This window comes from Taeniopygia guttata, chromosome 10 (genome assembly GCF_048771995.1).
Source record: "Taeniopygia guttata chromosome 10, bTaeGut7.mat, whole genome shotgun sequence".
Classification (NCBI taxonomy): domain Eukaryota; kingdom Metazoa; phylum Chordata; class Aves; order Passeriformes; family Estrildidae; genus Taeniopygia; species Taeniopygia guttata.
Genome location: NC_133035.1, coordinates 12,600,617 through 12,616,670, shown reverse-complemented (window position 1 = coordinate 12,616,670; position 16,054 = coordinate 12,600,617). Strand labels below are relative to the sequence as shown.

The following is a 16,054-nucleotide window of genomic DNA, read 5'->3' as shown; positions in this document are numbered from 1 at the left end:
GCACAGAACTGTCTGTATGCTTTTGGGAGCAAGTGGCTTGTAATGGATGTCAAATCATGTTTAATGTGAATATGGGGACATAGAAAAACAATGCTTTCTTGTTATATGCTTTTTTTTTTTGTTTTTTGGTGGTTCACTGGTAGATCATCCAGCAAATCTTGTATTCTGTAATTCTGAAGAAGCAAGTAAGGGCATGGCTGTTACTGCTGATCACTTCAGAAAGTCTAGCATCGCCCACCTGGAAACAGCAATTTCTCTTATGTTAAAACTGGTAATTTTAAAAAGAAAACATGAGATTCAGTTTTATGAAATATGTTCAGGACATAGTTCTGGGAAGAAGTTAAGCAGAAAAATGTGTTTCAAAGTTCATGACAAATTCTTGGGAATGTAGGAATCTTAAAGTAACACTAAGAAATATTCTGCAGCAGAGCTTTCTAATGTTTTGCATTTTCTACGTGCCTATGAAGGTTTCCCTTATGCTGTAACATTGGGGTGTGCCATTTGAAATATTTGTAGGAATGAAAAATTCTAGAAAGTAACAACAACAGTAAATCCAATTCTGAGAACCCAAAATCTTGTGAACTTCTATTGCTTTTTTTTTTTTATTTGCAGACATGAAAGAAACAATAAGTGAAATTACCTAAAAGGAAGAATGTTCTAAAAAATAGTCAGTGAAATGAAGGGGCAGTGAAAAGTGGAAAAAACATTAAAACCTTTATTTGAATTGCGGGTTTTTTGCTTGCAGGGTTTGGGAAACTCAGCTGCAAAGAGGAGGGTCACTGCTAACGTCGGTTGGTGTATCAGATGGGTTAAGATATCAGAAGATGTTCTGAAGGTTGTCCTTGTTGGGAGATTAAACTGAACACATCCAGATTGGTGGCAGGTGCCAGATGAGCATTGTGGGAACACTGGTGCACTCTTTTCAGGTGGCTTTTCGAGATTCAGTTCACTTTGAATCTGGAATTTTCTTATCCATAGCCCTATCTCTTCCATGGTCTGAAGGCTGGACTACAGTATTTTGTAAACTGAGCAAGGAGTTTGAGAAATAATGGTTATTCACTTGTACACCCCATTTGAGTGATATTTTTTGATCCTTCTTGCTGCTGTGGGAAAGTGAGGTTGGCTGTTTTCTTCAGTCTTTAGAGAAAAAAAAATAAAAGAAATTTTAATCAGAAAATCTCCTTTGACCTAAAGGAATTTCAGATGGGCATAAAGTGAACTGAGTATTTACAATGCTCAGGCTCAGGTTGGGTTTTTGAAAGGAGTTAAATGTGGGTTTTTTCCCCTGCAGTTTTTAGGCAGAGAACATTTTTGTAGAAATCGTGAGAAAAGAAATAACTGCTGAACCACACCCTATTTTTAGAATGTGTTTTTGACGAATACTGATATTCTTTTTAACATGTTTCACATAAAAATTCTTATTCTTAGTAATGAATTGGGGTGTGAAAACACCTGAAAGGCTAATTAATTATTATAACATCAAATAAGCATCATTTGCTTGTTGATCAGGCAGAACTGAAGTCATTAGTGCTATCAATAGAATGCTGTTTAATGAAAACAATAGCATTTTGATTACCCAACAGTGCCCAAGGACACTGTAAATTTACTGATAATTAAGTATTTGGTAACGCAAGTTGCCGTTCTGAATGAAATTTAAAATTAACAGACCCTTCTGAGGCACACTTAGAAATCTTAGTAATAAATAATAAAGGCAGTGAAGGACACAAATCAGTGATTTTCAGTGAATAATTTGAATCGGTGATGCACATTTTACACATGTGTCGTTGGGCTGGGTTCTCCTGAGCTTTCTGCAGCTGGTGGGGAGCGAATGTCCGGGTCTGGTGTGGTGGGAACGCCACAAAAGCTCATTCTGTGACCACAGTGTGGCTTGGGGGCAGCTCCTGGCCACACCAGAGCAGAGGTGCTGGGTTTGGTGGGACGGAGGTTGACAGTCACCACATCCTCAGAAAGAGGATGAGCAAACCCTTCATGGGCTTCCTCAGCGGCTGTAGAGATTCCTCCTGGTGACTCCCCGTGCTCTGCTGTAGCCACGGCAGGATAACACTTCTGTTTTGGTCTGGAGCCATGCATTTTCAAATTTCTGCATTTAGGATAAATTATGTAACTACTTGCACCTGTGAACTTAGAGCAGTGCTCAGTGAAAATGAGTTAAAAGAATATTTTCATGAAACAATTGTAAGAGGAGAGCAATAATTTATTAATTTGCTTAAACGTTTCTGCTTATTATTTAAGAAATGTGTTGTTAGATTTCTTTGAATGTGAACCAGAAGTTATAGTCATAAATACAGCCTCTCATGAAATCTGATAGCTGATTTCTTCTGTAATTAACAGAAAATATGGACAAGTGATGTTGGCAATGGCTTTCATGTGAATTCTGTGCATTTTTTGTTAGAGGAAAAAATGAAATAGTTGAGAGAAGACATTGGATTTCTGGGAAAGCCCTGATCTGCATTTAGTCAAAATCCATTTTGGTGAATGTTCTGGACAGATTTATTACCAATTAGCTTTATTTCTTTACATTTATACAGCTATTGACTATGTTTTATGTACTTGATAGGAGTTTAGAGTGCTGTCATCTTGTTATGATGTAAACCCTGGAGAGCCACGGTATTGATCTGGTTTTTTCTTATGTATACCATTGCAAGTATTTTAATAGAAGCTTCAAAATAATTTCCACAAGTTGGCAGTTGAACTTGTACGTGAACAAAATAGATTTGTGATCAAGCACTGAAAATTCTTGAAATCTAAACTAGCTTCTATTGCTGGAAAATAATTGCTAGATAGATAGAAAATAAGCCAGACTACTTGATAGAAGGAAATATTATTTTAAAATAAGTAATTTGAAGATGAATGAACAAAAATGAAAGCTCAAGTGATGACGTAGTGCAGATAAACTATTGAGTAATTACTACTGTTATTATTTCTTTATCATAAAACAGTTACATAGGAATTTATAAAAGGAAATTTGCTTGCAATTTTTTTTAGAGTTTAGGAAAGAAAATTAGCAGTGATGGTATAAAATTAATAATCAGTGATCCAGAGCAAAGGCATACAATGGAAAATGCTTGATTTTATTGTTAATGAAATAAAGTAATAGCAGTAATTGTCTAATTTCCTATCTTTCTTACCTTTTAGAAGAAACATGCTTAAGAAATGCTACTGCTGCTCCTGATATAAAAACATGCTGTCTTGTCCTGAAACTAAAATTTTTCATATCTTTTCCAGCACTGACCAAAAGCTTGAAGGAGTATAAAATCAGAGTAAGCTTGTGTGGTGCTTCCCTGGGTACCGTCCCACCCTCCAGCCAGCCAGTGATATTTGATTCACAGAGCTCAGTGAATTTCTTTTCCACAGTTTTGGATAGGCTCTGCATAAATCCTGTATAGTTTTTTGCCATCCACAGATGCCCATTGTAAGGAGTTCGGGGCATCCAGAGATAGTTGTGATTGCTCAGGAAAGCTTGGCAAAAATGCTAAGGGTGAGGGAAGGTCAGAAAGATGAGAAGGGGGAAGTTGTGGGGTGGTGTGACAGTGGCTGAAACGCTTTGACATTGCCTTTGAGGAGTGCACTGGCTTGGGGGGCACCCAAGAGGGGACAAGCGATGCTGTGGGAGAAGGAACCCAGGCTTAACTCTTCTGGTGTTTATCTATGTATATTTATATATATATTTATATGAGTGGGTGTACAAATACATGTATATATGTGTGTACATACACCTATATCTGTATCTCTGTGTCTCTCTCTCTATATATATATATAGTCATGAGAGTGGCCAGCAGAAACAGGATGCTGTGCAAGGCAGGAGATGAGGAGTGGTTGGATGAGAGGGCTTTTCTTTCTGTGTAGACAGAAGTCCAATCTCAATAAATCTTAAGAATGTAGAGGCAGATATGACAAAACACATCCGTAACTGAAATTACAGTAAAGCTGAGAGCATGGCTGTATGGGTTATTATTTTTTTTTTTAACTTGCACTTGCCAACTGGGTGACTCTCAATTTGTTCTCTTTGATTATTTACTAAGCAACAAATTTTACCAGGCCCTTTAAACAATTGGTGATAATCCTGTGGACTGGGCTGCATGTAGGTGTTTTGCCTAATTTAGGATTATTGTGCCTGGCTTTAATGTAGCTTTAGCTGGTCTTGCAGCTTCCACTTCACCTCCTGATGTTTTACTGCATGAAATAACAGCAACTGTTCTGTTTTTAAAAAGGGGAAGATTGTCCTGTACATGAATTTCTAATTGAGTGCCAACCAAAACAAGATAAATGAAGCAGACTTGTTAAATGAAGAATTTATGGACGGAGCATGATCTGTCTCTGAGAAACTTGAAAGAAAGTCCTTAGAGTTTATTATTTTTGCCTCATGTTTGTTTGCCCAGGCTGGGTGTGTGCTTGCACAGTTTTTGTGAGTTCATTAATGGGTCAGCTGTGGGCAGTTGTTCCTAACAGAACAGCCGTATATGCTGTTTGCTAGCTCTGATGCTCAGTAAAAAGTATGGAAAATAACATTGAATGTTACCTTCTGTTTCTTGCACATAACTTATAATTATGCAGTTGCTTTTGGCAAATACAAAATGTCAAAGAAGGAGGAAGAATCACCATTCATTTCAAATGGAAATGATGCATAGTTTGGGGAGCCTTGTATTTTGGTGATTTGCTTGGCACTTTTGCCACATGTCAGTAATGTCAGCCAAAATAACATCAATAAAACCAGGGCACATTAATGCAGAGACAATTAAGTGTGGAATTATGTTGTATGATTGCATTATCATGCCTGTAGTTGCTGAAAACCAGGTAGGGTCACATTCAAACACGGTAAATGGTCCTGCTGCTGTTGTCTGCTGTTTTACTGTGACCCTTCATGTAAGCTAAACACCTGCCTCTCTTTTAATGATGTTTGCATCAATCCTGGAGCAGCCTTTCCAAGTTAGATTTTCATCCTCCCTGTAAACTGTTTTTTACAGTGGCTGCCCTACTTCCCTGCCCAATTTGCATGTAACTATTTATGTCTGAGATGTTTGCCAAGTGTTGGAGGCTCAGGTTGTGTTATCAGTGTGAGTCTACTCCAGGTCCTTGGATTTGCTTCTGGCTCGTTCCTTCATGCACTTCCAGACTTTGGATGTAAGAAATACTTTTCTTCCAATGTGTCAGTCCATCATAATCATGGTGGAGACCTGGGTGCTCTTCTGCTTGAGTTAAAGCCCCCACTTCTGCAAGGGGAAGGATTATCAAATTTTAGTGGCAGGCCAGGTGCTTAGGTTCAGGTCAGTTTTCACGTTCATTCTACAGTGCAGACACAAGCCTTGTTTTAATTCTGAGAGGGTTTATTGTTTTTTCCAAAACTAGAGACTTGCTTTCAGAGCAGGAGCCATTAAGGCTTCTTTTTTAACCTTTGCTCCCTGTTCTGAATTTCAGCAGCTTCTTTTGAGGGAAATGGTCGTAGTTTGGAAAGACTTGTCAGCAGTTGGATGCATTGGCTTATTAAAGAGAATACAAGAAATAGTTCACCTCAGTCAGAGGCTGAATAGGTCAAGAAGAGATAACAAGGAATTATTAATAAGAAGTGGAAAAATAGCCAGGGAAAAGTGCAGGGGCTTAAGGTGCAATGTCATTTTTCAGGAAGATAGGAGGAATGAAGAAGCAGCTACCTTTTCCCTTCTTCCCAAGCTAACTTTAAGTAGCCAAGTGCATCTTCTGTCTGTTGCTTCAAGTTCAATTTTAGTCTATAACATTCTCTGCGGTGGGTGCAGAGGTGTGACTCCTGTCTTCTTCTGGATTGTGCTAATTAATTCTGAGTTTATTCAATTGTATGGGTTATGTTGGTCATTTAGGCAGTGAATATGAATGTGGTCCACATCCTTTCCTTACTCCATCTTGTCTCTGGAAATTTTTGTGCCTTGACCACAAGGTAGGTTTGGATTAATGGAATTACCAACATGACTGGAATGAATAAGGTGATTAACATGAACATTGGCAATTAAAATAAGAAGTGCTATCAAAATAAAATCAAAATCAGCTAGCAATGTATGAAATACTATTTTGGTTTTACAGATTATAAGATTGATGTTTCCACAGTGGGATTTTTAGGTACTGTGGTTTCTGCATGGCATATCTCATTTTGGATGCTTCAGAGGATCCTGGTTTTGAGTGTTGACTGCTCATCCTGCAGTGATTGGTCTCACATTGTCCCTCAAGCTGCACAAATTCTGCTAAAGTAGACCAAAAGTCTATTTTGTCACAGTTTTCTTCCAATTCTTTGTCCTTATCCCACCTTCTTTTGTACATCCAGGTGGTGTTGTTGAGCTATGGGGCACACAAAAGGGCGTGGATTGCAGTGAGATCCCAGGACATCCCACATGGATGGCTTGTGTGAACACAGCTGTCAAATGTGGAGGTACCATAGAGGGTTTCACCTCTTTGACTTGAAAACTTGCTCTTCCAGTCTACTGGTGGGGCATATGGCAGATATCTCTTAAGTGTGTCAGTGCCCCTGCATCTCCTGCAGAGTCACAGCAGAGCAGGAGGGAGCGAGGTAACTGCATTTGGCCTCTGGAACAGCAGCTAGGCCACTCTCTGAAATGCTTGCTCCTAGTCTCTGCTGAGCAGACAGTGCCCCTTCACCTGAGCAGCTCAATCTCATCATCTCCCCCCCTTCCAGTGTGCTTAACATTCACCTGGGATGCCGGCAGAGGATAAAGCTCTGATCTTCATTTTGAAAAAGAGAACGTTTCTCTAGTAACTGCTCTCCATATGCCCTAATTTATCTTCAGGATTAGGGGTGGGCTCCCCTCACGCCCCAAAGCACAGGGCATTGTGGTGGAGGGGAAAGTTTTTAGTTAATTAGGATTTTTATATTATTCCTGTCTTAGTAGCTCTTTCCAGAACCTAAATGGTTAAAGTAGAAAATGTTAGTAATTTTGCTGCAAATAAATTGATCAGTATGCAAGACGGTTGTCACCGGCTGAATCATGGTCCACAGTTAAGGTAAACAGATCTGTGATGACATTTTCTGAGCAGAATACCAATGCTGCTACATTTCTTCCCAGAGGTTTCTGACTCTTCTTATATGCGGATAAAATTTCTCTCCAAGAAGGTTTTGTTCACAGGAAAGAAATTGCATCTTTGTAAGAGTCTTCCTTGAAGGTGGGATTTCTTATATTTTGTGATTTATTTGTAATTGTAATTCTGTCGAGAGCATGGCATGGAATGATTTGCTTTTCTGCATATCCTCTCTGTACAGTAGATGTTTTTGATGTGCAGTCTATTTAAAGTGTCTGGCAATGGAATGCAAGTAAAACAGTATTAACAGAGTTATCAGGAACAATGAAAACGGGGGTTTTTTTTTAATATTCTTTGAGAGTGAGCTCTGTTTTATAATCTCTGTAGTTAATATGTAAAAGCCATGACTAAATATACAGCTAGATTTTTAGCATTAGTGTTTCTGTGAAATATTTTTGACTATATGATGGCTTCGTGTTTTTGTTGGCATATTCTAAAGTAAGAGCTGTGATATAGTTTATTCTTAAATGTCTCTGTGCTAGGCAGAAAATCCCCCTTGCAATTGACTGCAATCAAAACCATTTATCTGAGATGCATCTAACTCCCGTATGACTTCAGGGTAATGAAAAATACAGTTTCTAAAGTTTTTAAAATATACTTTCTTAGAATATTTAAAAGACCATTTTGAAATCACTGTGTACGATGCTGTTGATTGGATTAGGTGCATTCGTAATTCTGTGTTTAGCCTTCGATGCACATTTACTTGGAGTGATTGACATCTCAGCCATTCTATGGATTAGTGGCTGGAAATCTGTCGCATTTGTATTGATAAAAGTAGAATTTCCTCTTGTTTAGTCAGGTGCTGGTATCTGACTTTAGTTGTGTTTATTACAGTAGACACTGAAAGATAAAGGAGCCTTGTGGAGAGCATGCTCAGTGGTACCTGGCACGGAATAGCAAACCTGGAACTGCTCCTTGCAGCTCATGTCAGGGATTCAAAGTCTCTGGGAGTCAGAAAAAAACATTTCTTCAGTAGACTGTGGGTTTAAACCTGGCCCTGTCCATGTCTGCTGTATTTAGGCAAGGGGAGTATAGCTCGAGTGGCTGAAAATATTGTAATTAACAGGACCTTTTGTAAGACAGACTTAGAAAGTCTTGTCATGCACAGCATTTTAATGCTCCCCAGCAGGATGCATGGCTGTGGTTTATGGAGAGGAGCAGAGCAGGGGCCACCATCTCCAGGGCTGTGTGATGCTCCCTGTGAGGACACCTGGTCAAAGAGCTGCTCTTCTCTGGGGGTACCTCAGCAAGTCACAAATCTGTGTCAGGGACGAGACAGAGCTGCATTTCAGGGACTGGATCTGGGGTGGGGCTCAAGATTTAAAGTTTGGGCTTGAGAGCTGTGGTTTAATAATTCCCTAGCAAAAAAGAGAAGTCCAGGTTCATCCTGGCATACTGCACTTTTCAGTAATTCTTGCTCTGATTGGGGTTCTCGTGCACTTCCATGGTATCCTTGTGCAGCAGTTAGCTTGCTCTTTGTGCTTTGCTTTTTGAAGTGCACAGCAGCTGTTTCTTTTGCAGATCTATAAGCAGCTTGAGACGAACGCAGATTTTGGGGGAATAAATCCCTGTATTTTATCCCAGTATTTTAATATGCGTTTGCAGATTATCTTTTATTTCAGAAACATCCGTGAATATTTTGGGGTCGACCTAAATGTGGCACTGAAGTAAAGTATAATATCCAAACTTTGAATGTTCAGCAGTAAATTAGGTCTGGACAGAAATGAAAGGACTAATTCTGCTTTTACATTGTTCCTGAATTAATGTGGCTCCTCAGGGATCCCCAAAATGAACATAAATATTAGTGGCAGGATCTGGCCTGCTCCCAGACACGAGAGACAAGAGCTGTAAAGTGTTGTCCAGATGGAGGAATGTTCTCTAAAGATTGCGAGTGTTGCACTGGGTTTTGTTCTAATAACATTTCTGTATTCTTTGGCAGATCTGTAGGAGCTCTCTAACCTCCACATGAAATACCACACGCATTTTCTCAGCAAAAATAAAATTATTTCTATTTGACACTAAGAAACACTAACACTTTTAAAGATTATAAAGAATTTTGTTCAGAACTCTGCCTTGATGATTACAGATGATTTTCATGATTGTTCAGCTTGACCTTATTTCACTTCCTGAGAATTGTACCCTTACATTTGTGCTTTGATTTTGGGTAGAGTAAGCAATGCTTGTTTATTTCCATTGGCAGAAGGGAAGTCCACTCTTTGAACATTCAATCTCAGAAAGAGAACACCATGTTTCCCAACACTTCTTGCTGATGAAACACTTCTGTGAGCATCAGTGTTAATGTGTATCTGGACATGGGTTTAAATAAGCCTAAAAACATGATCTTTATGATTGTTGACTCAACATGTCTTTTTTGTCGTTGTTTTTTAAACATATCTGTAACCTACTTGGTGCTGCAGGTCTGGGCTTCGATACTAGTTTATGCCCCAACAGGGTGACTGGGACTGCCCTAAATTTATGTAACTCTTCAGAATTGTGAGCTATTCTTAAGACTTTCTTATGTTATTTTTTCTTTTGGTCTGTGTCTGATGCATTCTCCTGGGTTTTTGTTTTGTTTATGCTAATAGGCTCCTTGGGATGCTTCTCTACCACAGTATTTCTAGCTGAGACTCCAGTTCGAGTGCCATTTTTTCTTCTCTTTCTTGTTTTCTTTCCAGAGCATGCATAGACAGGTAATTTCACACATGTTTGGTCAGAGAAGCACCTGATTGTTCCATCAGATTTTGCTTTTGGCTCTGCCTTCCCAGGCTGGCCCTTGTTTTTGAGATAACATGTCAATGTTTTTACTTTCCTCACCAGGTATATTTTATAAATGTAAAAATATCCTCAAGATCTGCTTCTTTTTTATATTCTCATGAATGAGTAGAGATGAAAGTAATTTGGGAAGCAGTTCAGTTCCATTCCTTCTTCCATCCAGATGTTCTTGTGGCCTTCAGCTCTTCCAAGTTCTTACAGCCACGATCTATTGTTGACATTTCTACACAGCCATGCAACTTGGATAGAGCTCCTGACACCCATCTGGCTGCAGCTGAGCACTGAGATCACTTTGTCATCTCTGTCCCTGGAGTCCTCCTGTAGTGCTCAGGTGTTGGAACACCAGCGTGGTGTGTGAGGAGCTCCACTGCTGCCCTGCCTGGCTCAGGTTCAGGGTGTTCCATCCTCCATGGTGCTCTTCCCTCGGAGTTGCTCTCTTTGCTGTGTGGCTTGAAGGAGACCAAAGCTTTCTCCATCAGCAGAACTTTTAATTCTGTTGTTCCAGGAGAGAGGCCTGGAAAGCTGACTGCTTTTCTCAGCAGTGTATGTGCACCTCGAGCACCTCATGAGAGCTCACCTCACACTGTGGGTGATGTCTCTGGCATGGGAAGCTCTGAAATGGAAAGGTAAATTGGGTGTCTTACACACTGATACGTGTGCAGAATGCAGTGTCTTGTGATTTGAAAGCCTGAGCCTTTCCTCCCTCTTAGCTGAGCTTTCATGTGGATGGGTGTCAATGCGGCCCCGATTAATTTTTTTTTCTCTTGTGCTCATATCTTGGAAATGGAAGTTTTTGAAGACCTCCTTCTGGAGCAGTAAGCACAACGAGCTTGGTTTCCTTCTCCCAAGACAGTGAAGACTTACATGAAGGCTGACTTGTCTAAGAAGTTACTTTCTGTATTGCACTGTCTTTGTGCACTTCTGTAGAATCGAGATACCTACACAGTAATTCTTAGCTTATATAGGCACATGATCTGTTTTTGTAAAATGTTTTTTTTTTAAATGTGTTTTTGGACAGTGACATAACTGAACCTCTGCTTTGACCATTCCTTTTACCTTTTTTTTTCTCTCATTATAAAAAATACGCCATTCTGTTTGTCCTTCCTCCTTGAATCTTGATAGCTGCCCTTGCCTCTTATATTTTCATACATGTAAGGCTGAAAATACATGCAAAAAACCAACTCATTCTGCCTATCCACAACCACCTAAATTGGACAATGATCAAAACTGTCTGCCTAGGTCTCCCTGACTTCTCAGGGGGAGAGCAAGATCTCTACAGGAGGGTTTGCTCAACCTGTTTTGGGTGCACTGTTAAGCATGGAATGCATAAAGGAGAGCAAGGGGGCTTTGTTTCCTTTTTTTGGTGAGCTGTAAAGTTACCTTAACAATTAGTTTTGGCTTTTGGATGCAACTCCGGGTGTGTTTTTTCATCATCTTTGGTTTAGATTGAGGAAAATGAGGTTACAAGAGTTTCTCATCACCGTACAGTATTTTTCTTATTCTTAAAATATTGCTCAGAGATTATCTGAACTTGTCTTACAGTTACTACTTTAAAAAATCTGATCTCCTTGATGATCTATATGAAAATGTTTCTGAGTGACAGGGACACTTTGCAGGTAGATTTATTATGGTTTTTACCATCTGCTTTAATAAATGAGTGAGCTGAGTATTTCAGAATGACCTTCGGCTCTATCCATGAGAGACGAGTTTGAATGTTCTGAGTGAATTATGGGCATTAGACAGCTAAGGGTACTTATTCTGGAAATAGTGATTTACCAGTTGTTTGCATGCTGATGCTTTTATTTGTCTGGAGATATGCTAATGTGCTTTAATGTTGTGTTTCCACATAGCTGCATCTTTAGCCACTTTCTGTGGTGTGGGGACATAGGCAGCAGTCTCATTGTTTGGCCTTGCAGACTTTGTTAAAAAATATTGGATTGCTCTGTTGCTTTTTAGTTGAAAAGGAGTTAATAAAACTAAATGTACTAGAAGAAATCCATGAAATCAGTGAACAGATAAAGTGTTATTATATGAAATGCATAATGTTGCATAATGGATGTGTATAAAGTGTGGCAGAGATGGAAGTGCTCTCCAGACATAATGAAAGAACATGGATTCCTGTTTCCATAATTGAAGTTATTTCATACTTATCTGTTGGGGAAAAAATAGCAGGATTTTTTAAACAGATTTGCTTTCCATTAGTAATTATATTTAGCTGTAGCTCCAGATACCTTGCCAAGTTGTTTTTTTTTTTAAGTTGGAAGGAAGATGCATTTTCTTTCAAGATAATTAAATGTTTTGACTGTAGATTTCTCCTCCAGAGTGAATAAAGTATATGTGCATTAGAAAAAAGTTTTAATTGCTCATATAGTTTATAAGAGCTATATGCAGGAAAAAACTTTTAATCCATGCTTAATAACGGGATTGAAGAAAAGGGTATAAATATGTTATATTCCACTTTTCTTTTTTGAAGTGTAATGAACTGTTATTAATAGACTTCAGAAGTACTTGCCATCAGCGGTCTGAAAACCATTGTATAAGGTGAGCTTTTGCAGTTTCTCACATCAGAGTTTTGAGGTTTGATTAAACCTGTGGCTATACCTCAAGGCCTGGCAGAGGGATAAATATCAGCCTGGATTTTGGGCTCAGTTCTGCTCTGCAAGACACCAGACAGAAATGCAGGAAGCCTTTGAGCTCTTCCAAGTTCAGTTTGGCACTCTGAATGCCTCCAGAATATAAATAATAAAAACCAGTATCACCTATTAATTCATCTCTGCTCTCAACTCTTGGCCTCTCTGCCAAACTGAGTTTTTGAACTTTTATTTTGCCTGGTACCGTGATCCACAGCTTCATTTGCCTTGGGGTTCAGCTCTGCATTTCTGTACAAGGCACTTTAACTGTTGTAGAAGGTTGTTGGCCTTCGTCTGACAGCCTCTTTGAGACTTAAAATGAGAACCATTAGGTCAGTGGAATTACAGAGATACCTGCCTGCAATTCTCTCTGTCTCCCAGGCACCATAATGTCTGTTGATCTGGGCTTTTTCTAAAGAATCAGTGACTCTGCTGGGTTTTAGTAGGAGAGCTTTACTTTTCCTTAGAAATAAAATGGAAAGCTTTCTCTCTTTGTTTTGGGAAGGGCCTGTCTCTAAGGTTATCAGCAGAGGTTTCTTGTTGAAGGTAATGGATTAAGGGATTTCCCCCACCTCTTCCCCTACCTCTGCCTTACAGAAATGGCATCGGACATTCCTGGCTCGGTGGCCTTGCCGGTGGCTCCGATGACGAGTGGACAAGTGAGGATGGCAGGATCCATGCCTTCCAGAGGAGGAAAGCGTCGCTCTGGGTAAGCCATCTCCTTTTTTCTCCTTTTTTTTTTTTTTTTCAGGTCTGAAACTGGAAATTACCTGTCATGGAAAACTTAAAATGCACCTGTATATATGTATGTGTTTATTATGTAATGTTATATTTACATAAACTGCATTATGACATTAGTCACTGATGTTTTGTTTTTCTCTTCAATGCATCTGTTCTTCCTGCAAGATCAAACTTGCTGATAAGCATATGGCTTGTTGTTTTGCTTGTTTCAAAAGATTTTCAGGTTTGGCAAAGCATCCAGAAAGGAGTTTGTATCCTGTGGCTGTTGTAGGTACAATGAATGCATATTGCCTATGTCTGTTTAATCTCACAGTGATTTATCAAATGAAAAAAGGTGGCGAGATTGCACATGAGGACTTACTCCATTTCATCTAAAGGTTACACTTCAAATCTCTTAAAGAGAGGCCTGTTAAAGATGTTTTCTTTATAGTTCCAGGTACAGAAATACCATGAGAGCTCTCTCTTCAGAGGTTGTGGACTATGGTACTCTAGGTCTCATTGGAAGCAGCACAGTCTTCTGCTGGGGGGGAGGGACTGAATCAAATTCAGCCCTTCCACAAGCTTGAGGGCTCTGCTAAAGAAGAAAATAGTTGTGTGTGGTGTCAGAGACTGGTGTGGTGTAGGGGTAGTTGCCCACATCAGATTGCTCTGTGGCAACTCATAGTAATTCTCTGTGTTAGAAGAAAAGTGTAGCAAGAGCTTGAGAAGAACAGAAAACTACTCTCTAGTGTTACAAACCCCCTCCTGTTTTTATCAAAGGTTAATCACAAATAGTAATGGTCTTTGGATGGTGCTTTCTCAGACATGACTGATCTGAGAGTCTCTTCAAAAGAGATTGATTAGTCTTATATTTAGTCCTAAATCAGACAGTAGTGGGGCTTAACAGGATCAGCAGTGAGTGGAATATTCACTGGCAAACAGCTAAGGAGGACATTATTCCTGGCAAGAGCTGCTCTAGGGATTGTTCACCAAGGTACGTTGCCAGCTTTGTGTGTCTGCTCCAGTAACAGCGCTGGAGTCTCAATCTTGGGAAAGCCCATCCCTTAATCTTGGAGCGAATTAACCAGGGAGAAGGTTGACCTTGCCTCGAATGCGGAGCGAGGTTGGTGTGATGTGAGCGCTGGATGGTTGTTCTGAGGGGACAGAACAGTTTGAATATTGCTCCCCACTGAGTGCCCTTCTTCTGCTGAGCTAACTGTATGAAATTGGTTTGAGAAACTCCTAAAATCTGTCTTTGACAGGCATCACATTTTATTTTCAAGCTGCTGAATGAGAAAACCTTTTTCAACGTGCACTCAAAAGAAAAGACAAAGCATTAACATCTTTTCATTGCTACCTAACGTAGATAAGGTTTTGTACTTGAGTTGCAGGATATTTGATCTCTTTTTTGATCATAAACCATGTCAGCTCTGAATATCAGTTTGCAATTTACTGTTGCCAAGGTTTGATGCTGCTGACTGTGAAATATTGTGATATTAAATACTGACTTGATATTAATTGAAATGCTTTAACTGTTGCATTTTAAATATTGTCATTTGTTTGTAAGAAGGTGAAGTGAGGGGAGGGTGGAGGAACATTTAATCAAATTATTTTAAATGTCTTTAACATGTTAATTCAGAGAGTAAATTAGTATGGATCCACTTTTATACTTGGATTGTGGTATTTCATCTGTGCACTACAGCTCTGAACTAATTGCCTTTCTCCAAGCCTGAGCTGAGAGTGCATTTTATTATTTTTAGATATTTTTTTTAACGTTTGCTCTGTGTCTATTCAGTCCTTGAGGGAAAGAATGCCTGCTGTGTCTGATTCCTCTGAGCTTCTCTTTGAACAAAGTTGCAACTAACACTTGGTCCTTTCACTGCTGGTGATACATCTTTGTACACCTCAATCCTTGGGCAGTTTAGGAGTGTTCTGTGTCAAACATAAAGGAGTGGAGCTAGCATACACAGCCTTCCCAGTTTTGGTTATCTCTGAAAATTGTTTCTTTTTTCATAATTGCTGAGGCAAGCTGGCAGAATAATTGCTGCGTGGACTTGAATATAGATCAGTTTAAACTCATTGGCTGTCCAGAAGGTGTTTCTGCCGTGTCGGCATTTGGCTTCATTGACAGCTTGGAAAAATATATTTTTCCTTTCTATAAATTATACCAACTACTTCATAGAAAAAAGTGACAGCATAATGCACTGCAGTGGTCAATGACTACCTTGAATTAATGCACCCTCAGTTCTTTATTTAATGTGGTTTTGATGCAGGCTTTGCTGTATTAGAGGATGGAGGGCTTTTTTCACCTTCCTGGGCTGTCTGTACTTGGGCAGGGAGGGTTGGGGTTTTTTGGATGAATTGGTTTCACATGCATTGGTTTTGTTTTGGTTCATGGTGTAGTCTTGCATTTTCTCTGAACCAGAACTAGCAAAATCTGGGGAAAAGAGACCTCACTCCACCATTCTACCCCTCAATCTTGTGCTCAATAAAAGGCTGTAATACAGATCCCCATCTGCTTCTCAGCTGCATTTGCTCCTGACCATTCCTGCCTGCTCTCTTCCTACACTCTGTAATCATGGCAAGCATCTTTTGACATTTCTTGGGAATTTTACATAGTAATTTTGTTGCAGTGTTTAAATCCTCTCACATGTCAGATGTTTTAATATGTGCAGGTCCACCTTGTTGGAGGCATTTTGGTTTGTTGGTTTTTTTTAAGAAAATGTTTCTAATTAAGAAAAATTAATTTTATAAATGCATTTTTATTACTGAATTTATGGTAGCCACACATCTTCTAAGGAAAATACATTTTAATAAGTACCTCATGCATCAGACCTTTTCACGACTGATGT

At 39.3% G+C, this 16,054-nt stretch overlaps 1 protein-coding gene across 6 annotated transcripts in view; it reads left to right on the top strand.

Moving 5' to 3' along the window:
• ARNT2 (aryl hydrocarbon receptor nuclear translocator 2) overlaps positions 1–16,054 on the top strand; it is a 96,619-nt gene that overhangs the window by 11,559 nt on the left and 69,006 nt on the right. For 3 of the 6 annotated variants that reach the window (XM_030281410.4, XM_030281412.4, XM_030281411.4), the window contains exon 2: positions 13,080–13,191. In XM_030281410.4, the coding sequence (XP_030137270.3) occupies positions 13,080–13,191 (112 nt within the window). Of the gene's footprint in view, positions 1–6,662; positions 7,165–13,079; positions 13,192–16,054 lie in introns of those variants that run through there. The other 3 variants (XM_030281413.4, XM_072933926.1, XM_072933927.1) reach the window with 3 other exon arrangements.